Here is an 11,864-nt window from a genome sequence, read left to right as displayed (position 1 = left end):
AGTGTGTCCTCGCCCTCCGCACAAGGACCTCTATGGCCCGGCCCGGCCCCGGCGCACGCCGTGCTCCGCTCGGGGTGCGCCGGCCACGCTGAGCGCCCGGGACCCCCGGAGCCTCTCCGCCGCCCCCCGCGCGGCAGCATGCGCCTGGGAGCGGGGGCCCAGCCGGGGCTCGCTCAGCCGCGCGGAGCCGGGAGCCGCGAAGGAGGGCAGTGACGGGCACGGCTCGGCGCCCGCACCGCCCTCGCCCGAGGGAAGCGCGGGCAGGACCCCGTCCCCGCTCATTTCTCCGTCTGGACCGCGCCCCGGAGAGATATGCTCAGTCCAAACCGCCTGGAAGCGTCTCCTGGGATTGCCGTGGCCCCCGGGCGTGCGGAGTGCGGAGCGTTCCCTCGGACGGCGGGTGCGGCCCCGCGGATTTGCCTTCCCTTCGTGCTCATCCTGCTCGCCCTGACGCCCCGCGCCGACTCCTCGTGGTGGTGAGTGCCCGCGCCTCGACGGCTCCGCGGCGGCGATTCCCAGCTGGGGAACGCGGGGGGGAGGGGGGGGGAGAGAGAACGCGTCTGGGTTGCGGAACGGTCGGGGATCGGACGATCGGGCAGAGCGGCCCCGCGGGTGCCGGTTCCTGCGGGCGCGCACCGGCTCCGAGCGGAGCCCCTCGCAGAGCCGCTCCGCACCTCCCACGGATCGGGGACGGACACAACCGGGGCCGCTCGGGCCGGGACTCGCCGGGAGCTGAGCCCTGAGCCCGGCCTTCTGCGGGGAAGGAGAACGATGAGCCCTCGGTATGGGCTGGGGCTGAGCGGCAGGCAAAGCCGGAGCCCCGCTATTAACCCTCTGCAATTCTGGGGTCGCGATCCATCTCCCAAACGCCTCTGGACTGCTCTGTTATCCCCCCACGCTCCGCGATGGCTTCTCAGCCGCTCCCAAATTACCGCTCTCCCTGTTTGAGTAAGATACGGCTCTGCCACAGCCAGAGGTGATGCCATAGAAAACGCACGGAGCTGCGGCGGAGCCAGCCGGCCTCTCCAAAATTAATCTCCTGTCTTCATAACAATTAAAATTCGTGCATGCAACACGAGAGTCGGTAGGAAGACAGGGAAGGTGAAGTTTTCAAGTGAGCCCGCACAGCTTCAGGAGCTCAGAAACGCCCGAGGAAAACTGACTGCTGCACAAGAGTTCTCAGCGCCTGTAACAGCGCTCATTAACCTTACGGAGAACCCCAATTTACGCACCATCACCATTAGCAAACTGAAGCTGTCTTTAATCTAACTTAATCCATCTGACATTGATGGGGATGGGTGGCACTCCTGAGGTTGTGCAGCGCTGGGAGCACCGCGCAGCTCCGGTCCTCCTGGTGCTCCGGCACAGCGCTGTGAGTCACAGCGGCGGCTCTGAGCGCTCCGGGACGGGAGGGGAGAAGGAAAGGGAGCGGTGATCCTGGGGACAGGATCCCAGGGGACACAATGCCTGCAATGCCCAGAGGAGACCTGCAGCTCGATGAGCCCACAGAGGTCTGAAAGCCCGGGCGAGGAAGCGAGCCTGCAGTGGTGGGGCTCAGGTCGATGCGCGCACAGCTTGGCTCCCGGCCGCCTGATCGGCCCCCACCCCTCACAGCAGGCGAAGACGGGACAACATCTGTGCGGAAGGTGATGGTGCTGCTATGCTAAAAGCCGAGGCAGTCTCAAGATCGCAGAGAAGTCGGAGAATTCCGTGTCCTTACCAAGGAGGCAGGGGAGGGGGGAAGGTTTGCTGGAGCCGGGGGTGGGCGCACGGGGTAATGCTGCTGGAAGGGGACAGGCTATGGCTCACAGCATCTCCCAGAGCTGAGCAGTTCTGTTAACGCACTCAGATACCCCCGATGACTCAGAATCCTGAGGAACAACGTGAAAAACATCAGTTTTCCTTACTTTCACGCCCCGCTTCTCCCCAAAGCGACTGCACCGCAGTGGTGGCCCGAATTCCAAATGCTTTTCCCAACAAATGGGAGCAAAACCAGCCATGCTCTGAGCCTCAGTGGCTGCGTTCTCTGGGTGGCACTGGATCCGTTCTCACAGCATTTTGTGCCCTCGGCTCCGAGGCAGAGAGGAGCAGGAGAAGTGCTGGGAAACGGGCAGGGCTGAGCAGGCAGTGCCCCCCACACGCTGTGCCACGGCGGGGCTGAGCACGGCGCTTTCAGCCTCTCTCACAAAGCAGAATTGGCCTCAGGGTCCAATGTAACGTGCCTTAAAAAAAAAATGAAAGGAACCCTAAACCAAATGCGTTAAACTCAGAAGTTCACTGCTGATTGCACTTTCCCTTCCGTCGAGCAGAACATTCCTAAGAAAAACCTTCACCAGCACAAACGCTGCTCCGCTCTTCGTGTCAGCTCTGATGAAGCAGCGCCTTTAGCTGAGATTGAGCTTTACTGAAAGCGGGTTCAAGCAGCTGTGGTTTGGGAAAAAGTTATGCAGTGATTTCCATGGGCTTCCAAGCACATCTCTAGCACTACTGATATTACGGTAAATACATTTGGTGGTGCATCATCGTTCCTTATTTTTATTATTATTGCCAAATTCTTCTAGGGATTCACACACAATAAACTTGTGGAAATAGAGGAAATGCTTCTCATTTTCGGAGTCAACTTTTAAAGTAGATTAATAGAAAAAACTGGGCCGCTTCTGATCGGAGTACATGGAAAGGAAATATCAACCAAATGTTTCTTCTAAACAACTGCAAATTATTAATTTTGGGTGACGTCAGGCACGGTCCCACTGCCGTGCAGAGCTCCAGGAACCGGGGAGCTCTGGGTGAGGGGTCTGGGGGTGCGTGGTGATGGGCTGTGGGTGCTGGGGAGGAGCAGCGGGTGCTGCCAGGACCACCAGCGGGTGTGGGATGGCGCAGGCTGGGCAGCAGCACCCAAACTGTAAAGCTCCCAAACTATGACACGTCACTTAGCAACAAAATACCGCCTGAAACACAGACAGAAATTAAAAAGGAATGCAATGGGAAAATCCCTAAATCCCGTTTACACTCAAGTGCACCCGGGCAGGGCGAGCGCAGCGCCCGCGGCGCAGGAGGGACGGTGCCATGAGCCCAGCAGTGCTGCAAAGCCCCGAGAACGGCCTCCAAAATTCCTTGTAAAGATTGGGAAGATTAGGGCCAACGTTGCTTATAAACACGAACCGCGCAGTAAACAAACGCCGTGTAAATAACCAAGCCGGGTTCGTTCGCGACTGAGAGCTCCGCCGAGCGCACTGCTGTGGATTGAAGGTTTGCTTAAAGGCGAATGTACACAGGCCTCGTGCACACCCCACCCTCACACGTACCCACAGCCCCACGCGCATCCCCCGCTGCCGCGACGCGCCAAGTCCTCGTCAGCTAACTTGTTTATTGCTAACCACAGCCCTTGGAAACTACAAATACTCGATTTCATCTGGCACTGGAGCAGATGGGAGGCATCAGGCTCCCAACGAGATAAAGCAAATCTGGGGAAAGCAGAGCAGTGTGGGCTCGTGCTGGGGTCAAGCAATGCGCGGGGTCTGACTGCACGCCGTGTCCCCAGGCTGGGACCTGCAGCACACTGGGATGCTCCATCCCACTGGGTGGCCACTGCCACCCTTCAGCTCTGTGCACACACTGGGAAAGGCTCATGAGGAGGGAAACACAGCGTGAGGGTACATCATGGAGCAGGAGCACGGCCTGGGCACCTGCTCAACCTTTTGGGGCATTGCTCACAGGGACACCACAGCGGTTGCTGCTGCTTCCATCCCATGCCAATGCTGAGTCCTGGTTTGGGTGGATGTGCACAGGGAGCGATGGAGAAGTCGAGATACTTGCACACGTGGTTCTGGGATATCAGAGAGGGGCTGACTTGAGCAGGCATCGCATGGAGGTGTGTGGGAGGGGAAATAGCATCAATAGGAATGTCTGAAATTAAACCAAGGGAAGGAGAGCTGCACGAGCCTCTGCAGTGCGGAACTCATTGAGGAGTGCGTGCTGCTGCTGCCAGTCAGACCCCAGCAGCCCAGTGCACTGCAGGCAGGGCAGTGCTGGGGGCTCAGGGATCCCATGCTGCTCCCCACGACGCACTCTGCATGGTCACAGCAACAATAGGGCAGTGATCAGGACATCCCCTGTCCTCACGTGCTCCAGCCCTGGCCATCCATGGAGCCCTTTCATTAAAACATCAGTCCTAGAGCAGCATCAGAGGGATGGAGAACAAACTGCGCCCTCGAGGCAGTCCTGGCAGCGTTTGGGAACAGATGGGTTCTCTCAGTCGCTCCACTTAGTTATAATAACCCTAATTGTGTTTTGTAGTTCATTTTTCATTAGGGTCACTTTCACCTATAGGAAGTGTCTCTTAAAAAAGAGAGACAACAGAAAAAATCCTTCTGCTCTCCCAAGCTCATTGGCCGGGTCGCTCAGAGCAGCCTCACCCAGCATTATGATATTAGAAATTATTCAAGTGAGACTAACGCTCTCAGCACACAGAGCAGTGGCTCTAAGTGAGGAAATTAGGACTATTAATCACTCCGAGGCGCTAACAATTCCAGCAGGCCAGGATGGCCCTGTTCCCAGTGGGGCTTAATAAAATACTCAGGGTTTATAATAATAAAATAATATCTCAAATGTCGATAGCAACTTACAACCCAAAGCGAGGTGCCGTTGGCTATAAATTGTCCCCCCAGCACCGTGCAGAGCTGAGGAAGGAGAGCAGCCTCTGCAGGAACTATGCAAAGCACTCGAGGAGCGAGATGCTGCCAGGCCCTCTGGAATTTGCTCTTTATCAGATAAAGAGGCAGGGATGCTGGATCCGATCCTATCGGGAAGAGGTGTCTCCAATAGCCGCCGGGGGCTCTCAGCCTCCCACCAAAATGCAGATTCCGTATCCTCTCAGTGGGAAGGAAGAGAACAGAAGCTGCAGGGATGTGCTCAGAGCTGCCCCCAGCTCCAGGTGGGATCGACTCTGTTCTACTGCAGCCCCAAACACGGGCACCCCCACTTTAACCTCTGGCGCCGAACTCAGCTGCTATCAATCTGATTTAGAATTGCACCTTCAACGGTATTGGTGCATCCCTGCTTTCCCCACAGTGGGAGCTTGCATTTCTTGCTAAATAGCTCAGCAGCAGGGGGCTGCTGCCAAAAGCACAGTTAGCAATCAGGAAAGGGACTCTGGAACACCACGAGAGCCAGAGCTGCTGCTGGGGACATCGCGTGGCACAACGCACAGCGACACAGACACCCCCTGAACCCACAGGGAGAGAAGAAGTGGGCAGAACCCTGAGCTGCTGAGCAGCCTCGACTGGGGGCAGAGATGCAACGTGAGCCACACGGCTCTGCAAGAGCCCCCCGAGGAGCTGGGAGCAATGGGGCAGCCGGGTGTGCAGTCCCAGGAGCACAGCTCAGCGCAGGGCGTGCATGGGGAGGGGGTTAGCACAACTGCATGCTGCCAAGTACATGGATGCGTCTGCCTCTGATTTGCATGTTTATCTTAGAAGCAATTTAGGTTTCTCCTTGTTTACAAGAGGAGAAGTCAGCAGACTCTTAGAGCAAGAAAAACAACTGGGAGCCAACATGTGACAGTTGTCTCCTGTTCCCCACGCATGGCGCAGCCGGCGCGCGCAGCCTGTTGGGAAAGAGCATCGGCCACACGGCCCCAAGCAGCAGGGAGCAGCCAGCAGCAAGCTAGGACTGCTTCCCCTCCCTTACACCCAGGCTCTGGAAGCACTTACCTGCAGAACACGAAGCCCCTGCTCTGTGCTGGTGCTGCGTGAGGTCTTCCTCGTGGGAAGAGGAGAAGGTGGAGGTGCGGCTCAGCTATCTCCCAACAGCGCTGCCATCTGAACCCCAAGAGGAAACAGGAATCAGAGGGATCCACAGCAGCACAGAGCTCTGCAGACACTGCTCAGAAGACCCAGAGGCACACCTGCAGCTCTCAGCAGGCAGGGCAAAGCTCGTTACCCACCTGCATGCAATTAGCAGTCTCACCCTCCTGGCTGCAGGTACCCCTCCATCACCAGTGTCCGTGGCACTGGGGGTCCAGGACTGTGTTGTCCCCAGGGATGGATGGGCACTGCACTCTCACGGGTGTTTCTGACATTGTGGTGTGTTTTTCCTGCTGTATAAACGCGGGTGCCCCAGAAGCAAAGCGCTTCACAGAATTTGCCATGTCTGGCATGACTTCATTTCTAAAAAATGGAGCAGCTTGTTCTGCTAAAGCAACTGGGAGCTTCTCACAGCACCCTTCTATTTCCTATTTCAGTGCTTTCAAAACATCACAGCGTTTTAGCAGTAAGATCAGAAGGGATGCTTTCACCAATCCAAAACAAATGTTTGTTTTTTTCCCTTCCCAAAATTCTGCTTGGCAGGAGATTTCCCAGTGTTTTCCATCTCGCCCCATTTCATACAACCAGACCCCCTGGAGCTGCTCCCGGGCAACAGAGGCACGGGCTGCTGCCGAGGTTTTCCCATGCACGGAGTGGATTTTGTCCCATTGTGCCATGGCAGTTCCAGGTGCAGTGGCAGTGCATCATCACAGCGTAGGGCTGCGGGTACCAGAGCTCAGCAGCAGCACTGGGAATGCTCTCGCCAGGCACAGCAGCACGGTGCTCCTGCAGGCAGGCATCCTGCCCTGCTCCATCTTCTCCATTTTTCTCTGTGCTGACATTTAGCAGGAGCATTAAGGAGAAGTAATTAGCTCCATGTGACAATGAGAGCACGCAGTGTTCATCCTGCCCAGAGATTTTCTTTGCTCTGGGTCTGGGGGGTGTTGCTGCCCTCCTGCTCTGTGCCACCACAAGGACACAGTGCCCGTGGGTCCCAGTGCAGCAGTAGAGCCGTGGGGAGCCACATCTGCTGTCCTCAGCTCCAGCCTGAGATGACCTCGTGCTTCTGCCAGCATTTAAACAAAATATTGTTTAAAAAAAAAAAAGGGGGGGGGGGGGGGGGGAAGATCCCATTGCTTTCTTTGCTCGCTGGGCTTTCCTGAGCCTGGGAGCTATCTCTGAGGCTGATGGAAGTGATAGAGCATGGCCAGAGAGAGAGAGAAAGACAATGACATATTGCCCAAGTTTATTGCTTTTTAGTGTGATTAAAGGGAGGGTCTTATTTCCAGTCTGGGGGTTTGAAACATTTGAATCCCACCCAAACCTCTTCCCTTGCAGCCAGAATCACAGCTTCGTGGTATGTGGCAAAAATCACTCCCCGGCACAGAGCAGCCCGCTGCTGGCAGAGCATGCATGGGATGGGGATGGAAAATTCCACCATGTCTCCATTGTCCATGCAGGCCTGAGGGCTGCTGGGTGCAGGAAGAGCCAGGATCCCCCTGGTGAGTGAGGAAAGCTGCCCACTGCACACCGAGCACAGTTGTGCATCGTGCTGCTGCATGGAGCTGCTGCCCGCTCCCAGCAATGCATGGAGATGCAGGCAGCGTGCACACAGCACAGCACAGCCCCAGCTGTCCATCTTCAGGACATGATCTTAAACGTGGCTTGGTGCTAGCAGCACGAGCAAGGCCTGCAGCAACAAGTGAAGCTCACATCTCTTCTTCCACCTGAGCGCTGCATTGGCGCCTGTGCCACGCAGCAGCAGGGATGGGGCACAAAGCCTGCACCTCCAGGCACCTCCACACCTTTCCCTTCTCCCTGCAGGTACATCGGGGCGCTGGGGGCGAGGGTGATCTGTGACAACATCCCAGGGCTGGTGAACAAGCAGAGGCAGCTGTGCCAGAGGTACCCCGACATCATGCAGTCCGTCGGGGAGGGAGCCAAGGAGTGGATCCGTGAGTGCCAGTATCAGTTCCGTCACCACCGCTGGAACTGCAGCACCCTGGACCGGGACCACACCGTCTTTGGGAGGGTGATGCTGCGAAGTAGGTGCTGCTGTGTGCCCATGCCGTGTCCCCATTGCAGGGTGTGAGTTGGGATGGGGGAGGAAGGGAACGGTTCTTCACATCCTTCCCCTGCATAAACAAGAAAACAACAACAAGAGAGCTGGGAAGATGCCCTGAGTCCTGAGAAATTGTTGTAGTTAGAAAGCGTGGCTTTTGCTTGCAGAAAGAGCTGCAGGTGAGGTGCATGCATTCTTGGTGGAAAAATATAAAATGGAGAAAAACAACCTTTTCCCCTTTAAAATTACATTTTGATGGGGAAAAAAAAAAACCAACAAAAACTGATTAGCTGTGCTCTGGATACTATGGCAGAAGGAAAGCTGAACATCGAGTGTGGGGAGAAAAGGGACCCAAGACGGATCTGCACCCAGCTCACAGTGTCCCTGGGGGAGTCCCAGCTCCCACCGTGCCCCACTGCTCTGCTAGGAGCATCCCTGCTGCTGTGCCCCCTGCCTTTGGTTACTGCTTGGGAGAGATTTGCCTTCCCTGTAAATTAATCAAGCAGTAATGGGCGCACACCACTGCTTTTGTAATAGCTGCACCAGAGGAGATGGAGCGGGGGGAGCACTGGGGGAGAAGGGAGAAGGAGGAGACACCTCCAGAGAACAGGCTCATATGTAAACAGTAATGGGATATATAAATATTTGGAGAGCAGGGTTGGCCAGGAATCAGCAGTTCACGTGGGAACTCCCTGTTCCTCGCATGGCAAGGGAGGCAAGGCCGGGCTCGGGTGGCATCGCTGCTGCAGGCTCCAAGCTGGGGCTGCACCATGGGGGGGTCCTTCCTGGTACTGCAGGGAGCTCAGGGCACGTCAGCCATGATGAGACCTGCTGGGAGTGGTAGGAGCAGCCCATCTGCAGGGCACGTGGGCACGCGTGGGATGGGCTTTGTGGATGCTGGGCAGACTCAGGGCAGCCCAGGAGGAGCACAGGAGGCTGCAAGCACTGGGGCACAGCGCTCAGCCCCAGCATCCCCCTGCATCCCAGCATCACTGCGGCCCCACGTCCCATCCCAGCCGATGAGCACAGGGGCTGATGAAAGCTCCTCGCCATACCCCATCCTGCCAGGCCTAGAGAGAGCTCAGTTCCCTTTGAAGTTGCTTTCAAAGGCTCTCCAAAAGAAGACGAACATGGTTTTGATTTGCAGCATCTTTTACAGCCTTATAAAACCAGCTGCGAACTCAAACCAGAGATACAGAGAGCTGGGGGGCACGCTGGGCTGCGTGGGGAGCCTGGGGGCCAGCACAGCTCCCAAAACCCGGCTCCCCCCCCCCCCGCACCCCCAGGCTGAGCTGCAGCTCTGCGCCCCCTCCCAGCCCATTCCTCACCACGTGCTCTGTGCCCGCAGGCAGCAGGGAGGCCGCCTTTGTCTACGCCATCTCCTCGGCAGGGGTGGTTTATGCCATCACACGTGCCTGCAGCCAAGGGGAGCTGAAGGCCTGCGGCTGTGACCCGCTGAAGCGCGGTCGTGCCAAGGATGAGCGCGGGGAGTTCGACTGGGGTGGCTGCAGTGACAACATCAACTATGGCATCCGTTTCGCCAAAGCCTTCGTGGATGCCAAGGAGAAGAAAGTGAAGGACGCGCGGGCGCTGATGAACCTGCACAACAACCGCTGCGGCAGGATGGTGAGTGAGGCTGGGACACCTCCCAGGGCTGCTGGGGGTGCGTTTGTGGGGTCAGGGCAGGGTCCAGAGCTCCACAAACCCGAGGAGAACACAGAATCACAGAATTGTAGGGGTTGGAAGGGACCTCCAGAGATCATCGAGTCCAACCCCCTGCCAAAGCAGTTCCCTACAGCAGGTCGCACAGGTCAGCATCCAGGCAGGTCTGGAACATCTCCAGAGAAGGAGACTCCACCACCTCCCTGGGCAGCCTGTTCCAGTGCTCCATCACCCTCACTGTAAAGAAGTTCTTGCGCATGTTTGTGCAGAACTTCCTATGCTGCAGTTTCCAGCCGTTTCCCCTTGTCCTGTCTCCACTCACCACTGAAAACAGTCCGGCCTCGCCATTCTGCCCCCCACACCTTAGATATTTATAGACCTGGATCAGGTCCCCTCTCAGTCTTCTCTTCTCAAGGCTGAACAGACCCAGTTCACTCAGCCTTTCCTCATAGGAGAGATGCTCCAGGACCCTCACCATCTTCGTGGCCCTCCGCTGGTCTCTTTCCAAGAGATCCTTGTCTGTTTTGTACTGGGGAGCCCAGAACTGGACGCAGTGCTCCAGATGAGGCCTTACCAGGGCAGAGTAGAGGGGGAGGATCACCTCCCTTGACCTGCTGGACACGCTGTTTTTAATGCACCCCAGTAAGCCATTGGCCTTTTTGGCCACGAGGGCACACTGCTGGCTCATCCCTGGGGCTCCTTTCATAGAATCATAGCATGGCCTGGGTTGAAGAGGATCTCAAAGATCATCTCGTTTCAACCCCCCTGCTATGTGCAGGGTTGCCAGTTGCTAGACCAGGCTGCCCAGAGCCACATCCAGCCAATACATCTAGATGGTCCTGCTAGTTGTGGCCACCATTTCCCAGTCCTGATGTGCTCCCCCTCCTGCAGGCTGTGAAGCGCTTCCTGAAGCTGGAGTGCAAATGCCATGGGGTCAGTGGCTCCTGCACGCTAAGGACTTGTTGGCTGGCTATGTCGGATTTCCGGAAAACAGGGGATTACCTGCGGAAGAAATACAATGGGGCCATCCAGGTGATCATGAACCAGGATGGTACCGGCTTCACCGTGGCCAACAAGAACTTCAGGAAGCCCACAAAGACAGACCTTGTGTATTTTGAGAACTCACCCGACTACTGCGTGATGGACAAGTCAGCAGGTACAGCCAAAATCTCCCATAGGCACCTACAGCAGCTCTCCCTGCCCCCCCCCCCCCCCCCTCCTCCCCCGATGGCTTGCAACCCCCAGGGGTGCAGCTCTATGACTCTTGGAGCATCCCTGGGGCCAGGATGCTCTGTGAGTGGGGAAGGAGCCCCCAGCAGCCTCGGTCCAGAGGGATCACTGCTTCCTCAGTTGAGGCCAGGCACTGAGGGCAGCACGGAGACTCCTGCTGTTGCAAGGCTCACCTGCAACAAAGCAGAGTAAGCACGTGCAGAGCAGCCTGCTCACAGCCCTCGTGTCGTAACAGCACATCTGGGCACACCGCATCAGAAACAATGATAAAACAGCCCCGCCTGAGGCTCCAGGTGGTGGACACACGGGTGGGGGGGCCGCAGGGAGCACGGTGTAGGGGGGGGATCATCCTGACCCAGTTGTTTCCTCCCCTCCAGGCTCACTGGGCACCGCAGGGCGCGTGTGCAACAAGATCTCCCGTGGCACCGATGGCTGCGAGGTGATGTGCTGCGGGAGGGGCTACGACACCACCCGTGTCACCCGCGTCACCAAGTGCGAGTGCAAGTTCCACTGGTGCTGCGCTGTGCGCTGCAAGGAGTGCGAGGACACTGTGGATGTGCACACGTGTAAAGCGCCCAAAAGGGCCGAGTGGTTGGACCAGACCTGAGGGGACGAGTGGCAGAACCTGGCTGTAAAAACCCCCCCCCCGAACCTTTTCCAGTTTTAAACACCTGTGCCCTGTGGGCCGCCGCTTTCTGGGAGCTGTAGTTTGACTGCATGGCTTTTATTTAATTAATTAACTCTGCAAAGCACTACGAAAGGACTACATTTCCCAGGAGGTGCTGTGGACCCTTCTATTTGCTCAGCAAAACAGAACCCCGTTCCCAGGAGGCAGCCAACCTCGCTTCAACTGTGAAACTTCCGCTGCCGTCGTTCCCTTCGCGGAGGGACAGTGCAACTGACACAGACTGAGAGGACTGACCATTGGGATGCAGTGATGGAGCAACGCTGCCTCTTCCCAACTTTACATTGAAGTTTCACCAGCAAAAAAAAAAAAAAAAAAAACAACCCAAAAAACCGACTGTTTCTGAATAATAAACTCTCGCAGACAGCATTCTTGCTTTTACCTTTCTGCAAGGCCAGAGGAAGGGTGTTGCAAAGTCTTC

General features: G+C 56.9%; 1 protein-coding gene across 1 annotated transcript; it reads left to right on the top strand.

The window, feature by feature from the left end:
* Positions 1 to 312: 312 nt before the first annotated feature.
* Positions 313 to 11,365, top strand: WNT2B (Wnt family member 2B; the record flags this gene model as incomplete). Its single annotated transcript, XM_079546347.1, has 5 exons — positions 313 to 476; positions 7,629 to 7,849; positions 9,215 to 9,492; positions 10,420 to 10,684; positions 11,136 to 11,365. 5 exons carry the CDS (start codon positions 313 to 315, stop codon positions 11,363 to 11,365), a joined length of 1,158 nt encoding a protein of 385 aa, XP_079402473.1.
* Positions 11,366 to 11,864: the final 499 nt, after the last annotated feature.

The sequence above is a fragment of the Tetrao urogallus genome, assembly GCF_951394365.1.
Source record: "Tetrao urogallus genome assembly, chromosome: 24".
Taxonomy (NCBI): domain Eukaryota; kingdom Metazoa; phylum Chordata; class Aves; order Galliformes; family Phasianidae; genus Tetrao; species Tetrao urogallus.
Note: the sequence above shows the minus strand (reverse complement) of the source record. Positions and strands in the feature narration are given on the sequence as shown.